Here is a 15,720-nt window from a genome sequence, read left to right on the forward strand (position 1 = left end):
GGGGGGGGAAGGAGAGGGCGGGCTCACCCTTCTCCTCGTTGAGCTTCTGCGCGGCGGCGATCTTGGCGAAGTAGCCCTTGACGCGCTCGAGCTCGGGCACGACGGGATGCGTGGCTGGGTCGATGCCCTCTACCTTGAGGTACACTGCAGACAGTGGAGTCAGCGGCGGACTCTAGCGACAAGCGAAGCGCAGCAGCACGGTCCAAAACGCAGCGCGCTCGCCACACTTGCTTGCCATTGGAGACGTGATGCGAGACAGGTGCTGCAAGGGTCTCGCCGCTCTTCCCCCCCTCCCCCCCTCTCGCCTCCCTTGCCCCTCTTGCTCTCGCTGCCCACCGGAGCCGGAGCGGACCACCGATAGCCGCCAAGAGCACGCATAAGGGCTTGCAGAGCGGCATGGGCAGGGTCTGCTCGAGCCTCTCCTCGGCGTTCTCGCCCTTCTCTGTTCTCCCGCCTCTCGGCCGCCATCACATCCCTTGTGCTCACTCCACACGAGATCCAGCAGCACATAAGCCACGCTGACGTTCAGCCTCGCAGCGTCCAGTCGTCCATCCAGCTCCGCCCGGCTTGCCTCGCCACTCTTAGTCTGCACGCGCTCGGCGTGCTTCGCCTGCGTCTGTGAGCTGCCGCTCTCCAGCTGCTGTGCGAGCGCAGAGAGCGGGGAGGCGAGGAGGGGATCGAGCGTGGACGTGAGAGTGGCGAGCGCGGAGCGAAGGGTCGCTAGGGTGGGCGCGGGGTCGTTGAGAGCGGACATGGCGAAAGTGGAGTAAGAGTGATGGGGTGTGGGAGGAAGGAGCCAGAGGCGCGTCGCCTTCTCTTGTGCTGCACGCCAAAAAGTTGCCGCGCCCCTAGGCGCCGCGGGCCAACTGCATGTCAGACGCGACTCGCCTGCCTTGCTGCACGACGACGACGACGACGAGCGCAGCCATCCCGCATCACACTCGATCACACGAGCGAGCGAAGACGAGAGCGGGTCAGATTAGCGCCGGAGTAGAGTCGGAACAGATGCGGGATCACGGAGCGGTAGCACAGAGCGGGAGCAGGGCCACGGAGCGGTAGCGGGACGAGGCGGGGCGAGACTGAGTCGGGACGGTGGCGCAGCGAGATGACGGGAGCTATGTGCAGGGCTGGGGCGGGAGAGCAGCGAAAGCGGTGAGTAAGTGGGTATACGGCGCGGTAGGGTGATGATGGATGGGTGAGGAGAGGATGTGCTGCGGAACCAAAGGAGAAGAGGAAGGCGCGGAGGAACTGCGAGAGGCGGTGTCAGGACAACGGAGCACGACGAGGATGGCGAAGCGGAACGCACCAGCTACGAGCTCATGTGGCTGTTCTGGCTTGCGTTGCGCGACAAGCTCGGCGCCGCCAGCAGTGTCAGTGCCTCGTCGACCGGCGAGCGGCGCATCGTCTTCCGCGTCTCCTCTGCATGCTCGAGCTGCGAGTGCTCGGGCGTGCGCCAGATGATCGACTCCTGCGACGGTGCATCGTGCAGTACCAGACTGCCGAATGCACCGTGCGCGCGGTGAGAGTCGATGGCGAGGTGCTGAGAGAGCGGGAACGGGTCCCACACGCCCGCTTCGTTCTCGAAGAAGCCAGAGTCGTCCGGCGAGGCGCGCGCGCTCGTCGATGCAGGTGTGGGCTTGTCCGGAAACGGCGAGGGCGTAGTGCTTGCGCAGATGAAGGCGTTGTAGTCGGGCGAGGAGTCGACGGGACGAAGCGTGTGGCTCGACTGCGAGGACTGCATCGAGTGATCTTGACTGCCCGTCGACGGGAAGGTGGACAGCTCGGAGATGCTCACGCCGCTGCTAGCATCGCTGCCCGGCGAGCAGCTCGGGTGCGACTCGTTCTTGTACACGGCGAGCATCTCGCGCTGCTGCTTCTGCTGCGCGAGCTGCTGACGACGCAGCGGCGAGTCGTGCAGGATCATGTGCTGGAACGTCGGCATGCTCAGCGGCCTAGGCGGCGAGCTCATCGAAGCGTCCGACGGCGAGGAACCAATGCTGAGGTCCTGTGCGCCGCCGATGAGCGGGGGCACCGAGGGGCCGACGCTGTTGGTGCTCGAGCCCGAGACGGTGCGGCTGCCCGTCGAGTCGCGACGGCCAGCCAGCGAGGTTGTGGGCGGCGGCACGCGGAGCGAGAATTGCGCCGCGCCAGGGAGAGTGAAGGCGAGCTTGGTCTGGCCGTCGAGCGACGTGGTAGTAGGTGATGCACCGATGCTGGCCTTGGGGTCGACGGGCGGCGAGGGCGTGCGCGGCGTCGTCTTCTTGGGCAGCCTGCGCGTCTTGCGGCCGGCGATGGCGCGCGTGGCGTTGGCCGTGGTGACGAGCGCAGCAGCCGGCGGCGTCTCCTCGCGCTTGGCCGGCTGGCTCACCGGAGCGAGAGGCTTGCTCGGGTCTCTGAGGCCCTTGGCTTGACGCTCAGCCGCCGCTTCGGCAAGCACGACGTCGAGCCAGTCGCCGACCTTCTCGCGCGCCGTCTGGTGCACCCAGTCGATGAGCTTCGCAAAGCCCGCCTTGCACGCCACCAGATCCGCCTCGATGTCGGCCTTCTTCCGCGCTCTGCCCTCCTTACTCAGCGTGAGAAGCGGACGGAGCGCAGGCGTCGCATCCTCGACGACGGCGCGGTCCGACGCCGAGACCGAGAGCGCATCCACCAGCGCCGACATGCGCGCCTTGTCCGACCATGCGAACTTGCGGAAGAAGTCGGTCCAGCCGGAGCGGCGACGAGCGTTGATGAACCACAGCACGACTTGCTCGTACGTGATCGTCTTGTTGCTCGCCGCGGCAGAGCCGACGCTCGGGATGGCGACGGCGCTGCTCGGCCCAGCATCGCTACCCGTGGCGAGCGCGTTGGTCTCGGTGACGAGCGCCGTCTTGTCGGCCTTGGTCGGGAACGGCGAGGAGAGATTCTCGCGGAACCAGCGGCGCAGCACGACGGCGTTGAGCTGTAGCTCGGCGGCGGTGGCGGCGGTGGGTGCAGTGGTGGACGCGGCTGGCGTAGGCACGGACTGCGGCGTGACGGCTGGCGAGTTGGCGAGGCGAGACGGCATGCGACGATCTTGCAGCGAAGCCCTGCCAGCGCGTGCGCCGAGCTCCTCATTGTCTTTCTCCAGGATCTCAGCACAGCCATTGCGGAAGTCGAGCAGAACTCCCGCAAGGCCTCGCTCGATGCGACAGAGGCTCTCCGACATGATCGTTGTTCGCTGTGCGACCCGATGAGCTAGCTCGATGGTAGAATCGTCGAGCGCACCGCTTGCACGCAGCTGGTTAAAGCTTGCCGAGACCGCGGCCCAGCGGTCGACCCCTCGCTGCAGAGCATCTCCTGGCTCGATACAGGACTGAAGGAGTGCCGGCTCGATCTCCTGCAGGGACACTCGCAGGTCATGAACGCTGAGCATGATGACGGCGGTTCGGAAAGTAGTGCGAGGCGGAATGAGCGCAGGATAAGGCGAGGACTCGTTGTCAAGAAAAGGTGGTGGTGTCAGGGATGATGGTGGTGGTAGTGGTGAAGAAAGGACGAGGCGAAGCGAGGACAAGGGATCGTGCGCCGCAAAGGCCAGGTAATAGGATCAGGCACGCACAGCACGCGCCGCCGCGCGCCCGAGCCGCGAGGCCGCGGCGCGGCCGGGGCGCGCGGCTGCTGCTGCTGCATCTGCTGCGCGGCGCGGGTGCGCGGCTCGCGGCGACCGGCTGGCCTTGAGTAGTCGACGACATGCGTACGCGCGCCGCCGCGAGCGCTGTCTTTGTCCTTCCTTCTTCTCCCTCGCCCCCCTCCTCTCTCCTGCTTTTCGCCCTCGAGTCGGTACCCTGCCTTGACCACATCACCCTCAAGCCGCCCAGTCCCAATCATGACTTCTGCTCGCCTCGATATCCTCGCAGAGATACACAGACTCTCGACGCTCGTACACCACACGGTTGGGCGCTCGCTCGGGCAGTGCTCTGAACGCGATACTCCCCTCGGGCCCAGAAGCCAGCCAGCCTCGCAGAGCTTTCAGCGCTCTCTGACGCTTCTCCGAGACGAGGCCATCGCATCGCTCGAGACGGATCTGTCCGAGCGGCCACTACGTGCAGACGTGCGCTCGTCTCTCGTCGCGCGCTTCTCCGTCGCGTGTGACGAGAGCCTTTCGGCAGTTCAACGGGGGCGCGCAACAGCCCTGCACGAGACGTCGCTCCCGTCGGCCCAATACCTGGCCCAGGTCGAGCAGGCTCTGCTTCAATCGCTGTCACGTTCCCTCTGTTCAAATCGGCAGACGCTTCTCCGAGTCGTCGATGACGCCGTCGCGCGCTTCAGATCGGACGCTGAGGCTGCAGCCGCCGCCTCGCCATTCGGCGACGAGAGCGAGTACGGCGGCCCACAGCAGCCTGAGGACGCTCGCTCTCATCGCAGCGCCGCCGTCGCCATCCTCGAGAAGGCCTTCGAACACGCTCAGGCCATCACGATTGCGGAGAAGCAGCGCCTCGCGGCGGCGACGGGGCTGGAGCCGCGGCAGGTCACAATCTGGGTGAGTTCGGCGTTCAGATGCACTGTGGGGCTGCATTGGGGGCTGCGAGGCTGCCATTCTGGCGTAGCCTTGGGCGAGGACAAGGGCGGGCTGGCGCTTGCGTGGCCGCGTCGCGTGGCGGCGCGATCGAGGACAAGGGAACGGGCGGCGGCGGGGCGCGCGCGAAACGGCGGGCGCGCGTGCGTGCCTGGCTGCCAGCGAGACGCTGCCACGCGTCTCTTCCTTTGTGCTCGCGACTGCCTCGCTGACGCCCCTATCTCTGCGCACACAGTTCCAGAACCGGCGCAACCGCAAGACAAAGGATGGCGAGGCACGCTACGTCTCCGGCAGCGCCAAGTCCACCGCCGCCGAGCCGTCGGCGTCGTCTCCTGCGGCCGACGCATTTTCGCGCGACGCCGACGCTGCAGGCGCAGCTGCTCAGGGGCGCGCGTCGGGCAAACGCAAGAGCATGGCGCTCGACGACGAGCGCGACGATGCCCCACGGCTACCATCCACCTTCGGCCACGACGCCGACAAGCGCCGCCGCATGGCCGACGGCAGCACACAGCGCACCGGCAGCGGCTCGTCGGCGAGCTCGCTGGCGAGCCGCAGCAGCAGCTCCAGCCTCGGGAGCAGCCACACGAGCTGGGACAGCGTGCCGCGCTCGGCCAAGGCCCGCGGCGGCTCGGGCTCGTCGGGCACCACCGTCACGAGCATGGAGAGCTGGGCGCCGATGAGCTACAAGCCGCCGGGCATGTCGCTCACCGGCGCCGCGGCGCACATGTCCGAGGTCGAGCTGCAGCCCGTCTGGCTCGCCGGCTCGCAGTCGCAGGGCTCGCTGCACGGCGGCGGCCTCTCTCAGCAGCAGTGCATGCGGCAGCACGACGAGCACATCTCGCAGAGCCTCAGCATGATGGACACGGCCTACGCCGCGCCGCAGTCGTCGCAGGCCTCGTCGGACGGTTCGCCGCCGCCAGAGCCCAGCTGCACGCCGCTGCCGGGCGACATGCTGCTGCTCGATGCGTATGGACAGCAGCTGCTCGACTGGGACGACCTCGAGCTGGATGCTTCGCTCAATGGCGCGCTGGTACTCAGTCCCGAGCAGCTCGACCTCGCCAGCGGCCTCTCTGCCGAGCTTCAAGCCGCCGGCTGGAGCCCAGGCGGCATGGACCTCACCACGCCGCGCCAGCCGTCCTTCGCGCAGTCAGCGAGCACGCCAGTCTCTCCCGCCACCATCAGCCAGACCATCCTCGCCTGGCCAGAGAGCACCACGGACGCGTCTGCATTCTTCGCCAGCTTCGGGCCTGAGGCTTTCGCCGATCTGCTTCCCGCCGACGCCGACCCCAAGGCGCAAGCACCGCAAGAGATCCATGTCCCCGTTCACGTCGACATCGGCCCGGACACGTCCTTCTCCTTTGCCGCCGGTCTCGAGAGCTGGGCCGCATGCCCGACGTCGCTCGAGCACGTCATCGAGCAGTGGAAGGGCTTCGTGCCGTCTGCCACGCCCGAAGAGCTCGCGTCAAGCAGCGCGATGGACATCGACGACTCGCAGATGAACGAGCTTGGCGAGCTGCGCCGGCACAGCGAGCAGGCGCTGTTCTACGAGGAGAGCCAGCAGCCTATGCTGCTCGCGTAGCTTCTCTGCGGCCAAATCAGCGCTCCATCGGACCTCGTCTTCATCTAGATACCCACGCCATCTTCCCGCTTTGCTCTCCTGCCCTTCCCGCCTCGCTAGTGCCTTCCCGCTGCTCACATCCCGCTCCGCTTCTTTCTCGCCAGCACGGCGCTCTCGCCTTCCTCCTCCTTCGTGCCCTGTCCATTTGCTCTGCTCTGCCGCTCACCTCTCTCGCCGCGCCTCGCTTTCTACATAGTCACGTCTCGCCTCGTCTGCTCGCTTCATTGTTCCCGCTTGCGAATGCATTGTCCCTGCACATCCTCGCCAGCTGCGCTGCTTTCGCTTTCTTCTCATGACCCGTCGTGCGAGCCCGACATTCCCATGCGAGCGCTCGGGCCGCGTGACTTCATACAGAGGCGGGCCAATGCGGCGAGCCGACGAAGCCCGGCCATGAAAAGTGTGATTAAGTGAGGGGCGTGTGCGCAGTGTGGCGGCCAAGTCCGCAAGCGTCGCATGATGGCTGGGCAGAGCGGCCAGCGTCGATGGTGGAGACACGCAGGAGAGCCATCGCGAGCTCGTCGTCCAGCGACGAGGCATCTCAACCCTGCAGCACGCGATCGCGGTCGTTGGCGCCGCGGCCGAGCGCTTCGGCGGCGAGGTCGAAGAAGGCCGCCTGTTCCTCGCTCCATGCCTTGCCGCTGCGTGAGAAGAAAGTAGGCGTGAGCAGGACAGCAAGACGGCATGGCCGTGCGGGAAAGGGCTACGCACGGACTGCGGAAGCTGGCGTTGATCAGACGACTCAGCTGCTCGCGCAGCACACGCAGCGCCAGCAGCGACTTGGCGTCGGACACGACGAAGCGAATGCGCTGCCGATCGATGTAGAGGCTCGACGATGTGATCTTTCGGGAGAGGCTTCAGGTGAGCGAGCCATCAGCTGCACGAGCGGGAGGACACACCTTGAAGTCCGCATCGCCACACATGAGAATGAGAGCCCGGTCATCGACAGCGCCCGTCTCCCACGCATATAGCTTGCGCGACTGCATGATCGTGAAGTAGACGAGGTGGTTGAAGCCGCGCGGCAGGTCGGCAAAGCGCATGCGGAAGTTGACCGAGCTGGCAAGCAAGTGTGAGCGAGGGTCAAGGGTCGGCGTGCAGCGCACTCACCTCGGGTGGATGCTGGCCGGGGCGTTGTTGCCAATCGTGCGCAGCTGAAATGAGCGAGGCTCAATGGCCAGCAGCTTCGGGTAGAGACCAGTGCAGAGCGCAGCGTTGAGCACGGCCAGCGAGTTGGCGTTGATGCTGAGCTCGGCGGGCAGCTGCAGCGGCGCGCGAGACCGTCCACTGCGGAAGCGAGCGCGCGCGAGATCCTGCTTCGTCTGCGCGTCGACCTGCACGAAGCCCGAGTCGATGAGGTAGCCGAGGTACTGCTGCCGCAGCTCCTCGATCTGCTGCAGGTTCTGCGGGCTCAAGAAGTTCTTGCTGCAGAATTGCCGGGCGAAGTTGTTGTCGATGGAGCGTCGCCACGCCTCGAAGGCTCGCGCACACGTCACAAAGTCGCTGTTGCCCGCTGCAAAGCTGGCCTTGGCACGGTCGGCCTCTTGCTCGCGGCCGAACGGCGTGATGAAGGGCGACTTGGAGTTGAGTGTCGCGGCGATGGTGAGCGCTGGGTCGAGGGCCTTCATCAGCGCCGCAGTGAGCAGGAACTTGCCCATGTGCACGTCGAGCGGCAGACGCGACAGATGCCGGCCGAGCGGTGTGATCTCCTCGCTCGTCGTCAGCGCCTTGACCTCGACGAGCGCAGAGATGGCGCGCTGGATGTTGACGGACGAAGGCGGATCCATCGCCTTGGTCAGGGCATCCTCGATGCTCGTGCCGATGCGCACCTTCATGACCTTGAGCTTGAGCGCGAGGTCCTGCAGCGAGAGACGCAGGATCTCTGGCAGCGGGTGGTCGGCGAACTGTGAGGGTGTCAGCGCAGGATGAGGGCGCTACTGGCACTGGCACTCACGTAGGAGTCGTGGCGGACCTTGGTGAACAGATGGAAGCAGAGGCCCTTCTGCACACGGCCTGCACGTCCTCGTCGCTGCTTGGCATTGCTCTTCGCGACGAAGCACTCGACCAGCCGGCTGAGCTGTCGCTTCTCGTCGAAGCGCATCTCACGGTGCTTGCCGCTGTCGATGACGCAGGTGATATCGGGGATCGTGATTCCCGTCTCGGCAATGTTCGTTGCGATGACGATCTTGCGCACGCCCTTTGGTGGCAGCGCAAACACACTGCCCTGGTCCTCACTCGAGATCGTCGAGTGCAGCGGGAAGATGCGGAATGCCTGCGAGCCGAAGACGCGGTGCGCCTGCAGGATGTCGTTGAGCTTGCGAATGTCGGCGATACCCGGCAGGAAGACAAGGATGGCTGCAGAGTAAGCCTGCAGCTCGGCGTCTTGCAGACAGACGCGCTCGATGAGGGAGACGATCAGCTCGTGCTGGATCACGTTCTCGTCGAGCCGGTCGAGCGTCGAGATCGTCTTGGGCTGGTAGCGCTTGACAGCCTCCTTGCCGAGGCCGCTCGACGCAGGTCCATCTCGCTCATCGTCTTCATCGTCGTCCGGGTCTGGCGCATCGTCCTCCTCCGTCGACGCCAGCTTGGCGCGATTGCCGGGCGCGTCTGCCTTTCTCGAGTTCCAGCGCTTGGGGCGGCGCGCATACGGCGAGCCGTCCTCGACGATGTAATCGCACAGCTCCACCGCATCCTCGAGGTAGCGCACGTCGACCGGGAAGGTGCGGCCGGGCACAGAGACGGTAGGACAGCCGCCGAAGTAGGCGCTGATGCGCTCGGCGTCGAGCGTGGCAGACATGAGAATGACCTTGAGATCCTTGCGCACCTCCATGAGACTCTTGAGGATGATGAGCAGGAAGTCCGACTCGATGGAGCGCTCGTGCACCTCGTCGAGAATGATGTGCTGCAGAGGTGTGAGCTACGTGCGGATGTGAAGGGCCAAAACTACGCACAGTAATGCCCTCGAGCCGCCCGCCTTCGAGCATGCGCAGCACGATACCGGTCGTGGCGTATACGAGGCGAGCGTTCTTTCCGATCTTGCTCTCCAATCGCACGCCGCTTCCAACAAGCGACGAGTCGGAGCCAACGACACCCGGCGCCTCCCCCAGCTCTTGCGAGACACGCTCGGCGAGCGAGATGGCGCTGATGCGGCGCGGCTCCGTCACGTAGACGCGGCAGGGCAGGCCTTGAGAGAGACACGACTCGACGATGTACGCTGGCACCTGCGTCGACTTGCCGCAGCCCGTCTCGCCGGACAGCACAAAGATCTGGTTGTTGGCCATGATCTCGAGGATGTGCTCCTTGAAGTTGGCGATTGGCAAGCCTTGTCGCCCAGGCTAGCATACAGCGGGTCAGCGTCGAGCCATTCAGAGCGTCGCGGCGCGACTCACCAGCATGGCAGCATACCGCTGCTCACTCGTCCTCCGCTGCCACATCGCGCGCACAGCTTCCGCCTCTTCCTCGCTGTACACCCTCCCGGGAGCCGGCGCTTGGACGTCTCGCTGCTCTTCCGCAGGCGTAACAGCGCCGCTGCCATCTACGTCGGCGTGACTGACCAGGCCGCCACTGCTCGCAGCAGCAGCAGCCTTCTCGCGCTTGAGGCGTGCCTTCTCCTCGTCCTTCTTGCGCTCCTCCTCCAGTCGGGGAGCCACGAGCTCGCCGATGCGCGCAACATGTGTGCGCCGACGCGCATCGCGCTCAGAAGCACGAGCGACCTCCAGCTCATCCCACCACTCGCGCCAGCCCTTGCCGAGACCGCGCTCAACGTGTCGCTCGCGCTCGATGCAGCTGAGCGCCAGCACGGCCAGCAGCTCGTCTGCAGCGCTTGGCGAGCCGGCAGCGAGTGTCGTGAGAGTGAAGACGTCCAGCACTGCCTTTTGCGCGCCTGGCGGGGTCCAACGCAGATGCAAGCGGGATCGACAGACGCTGCGCCCACCGAGCTGCTCAAAGCGCGCCGAAGAAGCCGGGTCGATGCGCCTCAATGCCTCGCCGAGCAGCGCGCGCGGCATCTTGCCTCCTCCTCCGCCTCGCAGTGCCGCAGCAGGCAGCGGATAGACGGTGATGAGCTCTCCTGTCGCTTCGTCCGTTTGCTCGGTTGGCGCCTCATCGAGCATGTCGCCGAACATCGGTGCGTCGTCGTCTGATGCGGCATCGCCTGCTTCTGAGGGTGCGCCTGAGGGCGCAGCTGATGGTGGTGCAGTGCTCTGCGGCGTGGCTTCTTCCGGCGCAGCGGTTGAGGCTGCCGAAGCGGCGGGCGTGGAGCTCTCTTCGTCGACGCTCCCATCCTCCAGGTCCGCCTTCTCCAGCTTCCGCTTCTCCTCCTTCTCCTTCTCCAGCAGTTCGACGCGCGCCACTTCTGCGCGGAAAGCCTCTTCGCCAGCCTTCTTGTCGAACCACTTGCCTCTCCCTGCTTGCTCCCGCACGCTCTCTACCTCGGCCTTGATCGCGACGAGCCTCTTCTCTGCGTCTGCCACTTCGGCACGCAGCGCCGGCTGCGCCTCGCTCTCGTTGGCGGCCACCTTGGCCTTGGCCAGCTGTGCGGACGTGCGGTCGATGCGCACGATGCCGGCGCGAGCGCGGCCCCAGGAGCCATTGGGATCCTCAAGCGGCTCGACGCCTTCCCACGCGCTGCTCAGCTCGGTCACCAGCGCAGTGATCTCGCGCAGCTTAACGCGCAATGCCTCGCGCCGCACTGCCAGTTCGCCTGGCGAGAGTTCGAGCAACGCAGCAGCTGCCGCTGGCACGCGAGGCGCTGGTGCAGCGGCTCGCGTGGGCACTGTGCGCTCGAATGTGTAGCCTGGGTGCTGTGGCGGCAGTGTCGTGTCCTCGGCCGTCTCGTCCCGCTCGCCGCGGTTGCAGCGTGCCCGTGAAGCGTCGGCTTCGTCGTCGGGCAACGTGGCGTAGAGATACGCCGCTGCCTCCTCGACGTCGACGCCAGCGACCCGTAGCGCCTCATCAGCTTGTGCTGCGTTGAAGCCGAGCCGCAAGAGCAGAGCGTGCGCGGTCAGAGCGCGTGCGAGCAGCGCCATCGGCAGGGAGGACGGTCCGAGCGCGGGGTAGAGCGAGGCGAACGAGACGTCGGGCGTTGCTGAGGAGCTTGGCTGCGGCGCCAGCGCCAAGATGCGATCCCGCAGTGGGATTTCCATCGCGAACGAGGGCAGCGAGGACGCGAGCCGCCGGTCGAACTCGATGACCTGTCGTTTCGCCTCAGCTGCTGCAAGAGCACGCCTGACAAGCGCCGACTCACCTTCCAGTTCCGGCTCGTCTCCTTCTCAGCGCGCTCCCATACGCGCTCTACAATGCTCTGCAGCGCCATCTCCTCCGCGCTAGCCGGGTCCCACTCCTCTGCGGCGCCAGGCCGCGCAGTGTGCGGCGCATTGGCATCCTGCGTTGGCGCCTCGGCGGCTGCTGCTGCAGGTGCAGGCTCCGGCTCAGGCGCCGGCTCGGGCCGCTTGCTGGGCACCGAGGTGGTGGCGAACCCACGCGCCGGGTTCGGCTTGAGCGCCGCCTTTTTCTTCTTGGCCATGCGTGCGGATAGGGGTGGAGAGGGAGAGGGAAGGCAGAGCGGCGCGTGCGGCAAGGCGGATCTTCCAGCGGCGGTGCGAGGTGCAGTGCCCGCGAAGTGGAGGGAGCCGCGCGCCGGAGTCGCGCGCGCGGCCCCCGCCAGCCGCCTTGCTCGAGGCCAGCCCCGCCATCCCTCCTCCATCTCTGCTGCTATCTTCAGCCCTCCATCCTGCGTCCGTCGGTGTCCGACGCACCAGGAACAGTCATGTGCCGTGCCTTCTTGTGTCGGCCCCACACCGGCACCAGGTGCAGGCCTAGTGTGCTGAAGCGGCTGAGGTCAGCCACGTACTTGGCAACTCCTCTCGCCTCCTCTCTCTCGAGTCATCTCTCTTCCCCACAACGAGAGCTCAGCCGAGGCCTGAAGGCTGGAGAGAGGCGGCCCGGCTCGGTGCGAAAGGCTAGACACGGCTCGAGCTTGTCGGCTCTCCTGCCTGCTGAGCCCTCCTGGCCCCTGTCCCAGGAGCGAAAGTGCTCAGGGCGCAGCTGAGTGAAACTAAGCCGCCCTCAGGGGACGGCGCAGCTCGTCGACTACGTTTTCCCGTTTGGCGCTTCTATTAACCTGCCTCGCCGCTGCTATCGCTGGCGCAAGCGAAGTGTATTGAGCGCCCAATCCGGCTCGAGTAGCAGCCGGATACAGGAGCCGGCCCTAGGGCGAGGAGGGCGCAAGGAACGCCCCTTGGGTGCCTGACCGCAGCCGTAGCCTCGCCTTTCGTATCGCCCGACCGAGGACAAGTGCCCCCAGGGGACAGGAGGCGTAGCGTGTCGTGTGTGCGTGCCGCTGCTTTGGATCGAGGCTGTGGGCTGTACCGCTGCCGCGCTGCGGCACAGCACCATGCAGGCCTGCGCGAGCAAATGAGGGTGCGTGCCGGCCGGCCGGCAGCGAGCAGCACGGCCCCCTATCCTGTACGCTACCCTCAGACCTCGTCCCACAAAGACGCACAAGACCTCTTGACCTCGTTTGCTGCGCTGCGCATCCTGCTTCTCTCTTCTCTTCTTTCGTCTACACCTCACATCTCTCTTCTTCAGACCGTCGAGCCGGTCTCACAAACCACGCACACACTCCACATCGTCGTTGCCAACGCCGCAGCACCCATCAACGAGAAAAGCATACGAGCTGGTCTCGCCCTCTCGCCCTCTCTCTCCACCTCTCCTCCGAGCTTGCTCACGCGAGCTCCCCACATCCATTTCGACTGCAAACGCGCACGTCAGCGCACAGCACCTCCAGCTCAGCTCACGTCCGACGTCGACGCATCTCAGCATCGAGCTCCCCCGTCGAGCGGGCCTCCAAGTTCAAGGCGTCGCAGCGAGCGTCACGTCACGCGAGCATCTCGTCCCCGCGAGACGCAGGCACACGACCTCGTGCAAGCCGCTCGAAGCAGCAACTCGAAGGTTGTCGGCCCGCCGCTGCGTCGTCCATCTCGCCTCGCCGTCGTCGTCGAGAAGACCCAGCGCGTCCCCCGTGGTCACCTCGCCGACACTGCGCATCTGCCGCGACGCCGTGCAGGACAGCAACGCGCCCTCAGCCCGCGCTAGCGTGAACAGCATCTCGGGCGGCTGAGCAGTCTTCGCGGCGAGCATCTCGCAGCTGCAGGCACCCCGCGTCACCCGGCGGTCCACGCGTGTGCTGCATCACCACGGCACGGGAGGAGCATCTCGTTCGCCAACGTCTAACGCGCAGCCCTCGGGCACCTCGCCGCTCCTCGCTCGCCTCGACTGGCCTCTCGAGCAGCCACAGCGCTCGAACAAGGCAGGCCAGACGTCGCATCAGGCAAGGCGAGAAAGCAGGCACCGCCGGCCACCCGCCGCACCGCAGCCTGCAGGTCAGCCACCTCGCAGCGGCAGCAGCGACAGCGAGCGACACTCCACGTCGCGTGCAGCGCCTCAAGTAGGCCGGGGCCGCCGCGTCGCGCTTCCTTTCTGACCAGCACAGCCTGCGTCTGCTGTCCTCACCCCTTCCCTCTTCCCCTCTCTCGTTCCCGTTCGTCCCCTTCATTCCCATCTTACTCCTCCTTTCTCTTTCTCTCGGGCCGGTCCCACCTTTTCTGCCTCGTCCTTTCTCATCCACACTTATCCTCCTCCTCTCCCGTATCTTCTTACCTCGCCGCCACTCTCTCACGATGTTCACGCGCACGCTCCTGCCCATGCCGCTCGACACCGCCAAGGCCGCCGCACTGCAGCCGGCGCCCGCCCTGCCGCTGCAGTTCATCGACGACGACGCGTCGAGCAGCGACAGCGATGACACGTCCGCCTCGTCCGACACGGGCAGCGACGGCGAGACGGCCACGGCCGACCTGGGCGCATGGGCCGTCTCGTCCGACTCGGCAGGCGAGGAGAGCGAGGGCAGCGATGACACGGACGCCGAGATCCACGTCGCCGTCGTCGCCGAGACGACGCCGCGCGCCACCAGCGCCGCCGCTGCTGCCAGCTCGTTGGCGCAGATGCTCAAGCTCGAAGGCTGCTCGCCGTCGTCCGTCGAGCTCAACAAGAGCAGCTTCTCGCCCTCGGCCAACGATGGCACCTCCAGTCCGCTGCCGGCTGTGGCGCAGAGCGCTGGCGCACCTTCCCGCTCGCGCTCCTCGACCGGCGTGCTGCAGCTGGCCTACCTCGATCTCTGCGACGCCCTCCTCACGCCCGTGCTGCCGCGCCGCTCTTCATCGCTCGAGGAGTCAGTCTCCACGATTGAGATTGAGCAGGTGTGGGATGGCGACGATGAAGGCTCGGCGTCTCCTCCGCCGCTCTCGCCCAACGAGCGCAGCGCAGGTCGTCGAGCTGCCTCGGCACGCATGCTTCGCACGCTGCGCTCCGCATCCATCAGCACGCCCGAAGCACCGGAGCTCTCGCGCCCCGCTCGTGCGTTTCCTCGTCCGCTCGGCCTCGCGGCCCACCGCGTCGCCTCGTCGGCCGGCCAACCGGCACGTCGTCTTCCCTCCCTCTCGCAGATCGCAGGACGTGCCGCCATCGTCCGTCCGGCACCGATGCCACTCGGCACGCCGCGTCCCTGCTCCCGCACGCCACTACCCGCCTCTGCGCGCGTCGTCTCCTGCCCCGACGGCCGTGCCGTGCCGCTCTGGGTCTCTGCAGGTCGTCCGGGCGGCGAAGGCAGCGTGGCAGTGTACATCACTCCGCCCACACCCCGTGCGGCGGGCTGGTCACCTCTACCTCCGCCACACGTCTTTCCCGCACCCACGCCGTCGCTGCTCACGTCGCCGCGTCCCGATCTCGCACCCGGACGCACGCGCATGCAACGCGAACAGGCAGCTGCCGCTGAAGAAGCACGTCGTCTGTGGGCGCTGTGGGCCGAAGCGGCACTTCAAGCGACGCCCTCGACGCAGCTCCAAGTGCAGAGCGCCCAAGCGCACCTGGCCACCTCGCAGGATCTGCGTGCCGCACAGCGCTGCGTCGGCGAGTCGACTGCCCTGCCTCGTCCGGCGCGTCGCGCTACGATGATGGCTGCTGTGCCTCGTGCCAACGGCAGCAGTGGTCTCGGTCTCAGTGAAGCAGACTCGGCGACTTCCTGGCGACGCGCGCCTTCGACGGCGCCCATCTCGGCACAGGCGGACGGACGACGCTTCTCGGCCGCGCCGCCGGCCACGCGCGTGCGCTTCGAGGAGCAGAAGAAGCCGGCGCTCCTGAGTGCGAGCCCGCCGCGCTCGAAGGAGGGAGAGGCGATGCTGCGTCAGCTAGCTGCGAGACACAACTAGATGTTCACGCGCCGAACGAGGCGCTGGAAAGCGAAGCGAGCGAAGAGGCGGTCATTGCCCCTTCTTCGCTGAGATGAGACACAAGGTTATCGATAATACGTAGATACTCCTCCTCCTCCCCCCCCTCCCCTCATTCTTACCATCATCCATCATCACTCGTCATCACTCATCATCACCCGGCATCTTGCTATTACCATCCTTAACCCCCTCCGCTCTCCGACGGGTGTGAGCTGAGGCGAGGCTGAAGCGGCGGAGGGCAGGCGAGGCTGCAGCGCTGCGGCTGGTGAAGAGTGCCGAAGCATCGACAGACG

The 15,720-nt window shown here is 66.4% G+C and overlaps 6 protein-coding genes across 6 annotated transcripts in view; 3 read left to right on the forward strand and 3 right to left on the reverse strand.

The window, feature by feature from the left end:
* FA09DRAFT_362783 (hypothetical protein) overlaps positions 1-754 on the reverse strand; it is a gene marked incomplete at its 5' end in the record, with an annotated part of 1,413 nt that extends 659 nt beyond the window's left edge. The window contains 2 exons of the mRNA XM_025745512.1: positions 28-144; positions 487-754. Of these exons, the coding sequence (XP_025595684.1) occupies positions 28-144; positions 487-754 (385 nt within the window). The remainder of the gene's footprint in view (positions 1-27; positions 145-486) is intronic.
* A 205-nt stretch (positions 755-959) lies between these two features.
* Positions 960-3,539, reverse strand: FA09DRAFT_362784 (hypothetical protein). The gene is made up of 2 exons (XM_025745513.1): positions 1,307-3,539; positions 960-1,248 (listed from the first exon to the last, which is right to left on the reverse strand). Exon 1 carries the CDS (start codon positions 3,392-3,394, stop codon positions 1,310-1,312), a length of 2,085 nt encoding a protein of 694 aa, XP_025595685.1. The 5' UTR covers positions 3,395-3,539; the 3' UTR covers positions 960-1,248; positions 1,307-1,309.
* A 209-nt stretch (positions 3,540-3,748) lies between these two features.
* FA09DRAFT_332056 (hypothetical protein) lies at positions 3,749-6,411 on the forward strand. The gene is made up of 2 exons (XM_025743294.1): positions 3,749-4,498; positions 4,770-6,411. The coding sequence occupies exons 1-2, from the start codon at positions 3,845-3,847 to the stop codon at positions 6,111-6,113; spliced, it is 1,998 nt and encodes a 665-aa protein (XP_025595686.1). The 5' UTR covers positions 3,749-3,844; the 3' UTR covers positions 6,114-6,411.
* Positions 6,382-11,705, reverse strand: FA09DRAFT_332057 (P-loop containing nucleoside triphosphate hydrolase protein). The gene is made up of 8 exons (XM_025743295.1): positions 11,392-11,705; positions 9,536-11,338; positions 9,098-9,481; positions 8,101-9,048; positions 7,257-8,050; positions 7,049-7,205; positions 6,861-6,991; positions 6,382-6,790 (listed from the first exon to the last, which is right to left on the reverse strand). The coding sequence occupies exons 1-8, from the start codon at positions 11,668-11,670 to the stop codon at positions 6,691-6,693; spliced, it is 4,596 nt and encodes a 1,531-aa protein (XP_025595687.1). The 5' UTR covers positions 11,671-11,705; the 3' UTR covers positions 6,382-6,690.
* A 155-nt stretch (positions 11,706-11,860) lies between these two features.
* Positions 11,861-12,453, forward strand: FA09DRAFT_332058 (hypothetical protein). Its single transcript, XM_025743296.1, has one exon. The coding sequence runs from the start codon at positions 11,914-11,916 to the stop codon at positions 12,193-12,195; it is 282 nt and encodes a 93-aa protein (XP_025595688.1). The 5' UTR covers positions 11,861-11,913; the 3' UTR covers positions 12,196-12,453.
* A 1,083-nt stretch (positions 12,454-13,536) lies between these two features.
* On the forward strand, positions 13,537-15,627 carry FA09DRAFT_138940 (hypothetical protein). The gene has a single exon (XM_025739121.1). It carries the CDS (start codon positions 13,826-13,828, stop codon positions 15,407-15,409), a length of 1,584 nt encoding a protein of 527 aa, XP_025595689.1. The 5' UTR covers positions 13,537-13,825; the 3' UTR covers positions 15,410-15,627.
* Positions 15,628-15,720: the final 93 nt, after the last annotated feature.

This window comes from Tilletiopsis washingtonensis, assembly GCF_003144115.1.
Source record: "Tilletiopsis washingtonensis strain MCA 4186 unplaced genomic scaffold FA09scaffold_22, whole genome shotgun sequence".
Lineage (NCBI taxonomy): Eukaryota > Fungi > Basidiomycota > Exobasidiomycetes > Entylomatales > Tilletiopsis > Tilletiopsis washingtonensis.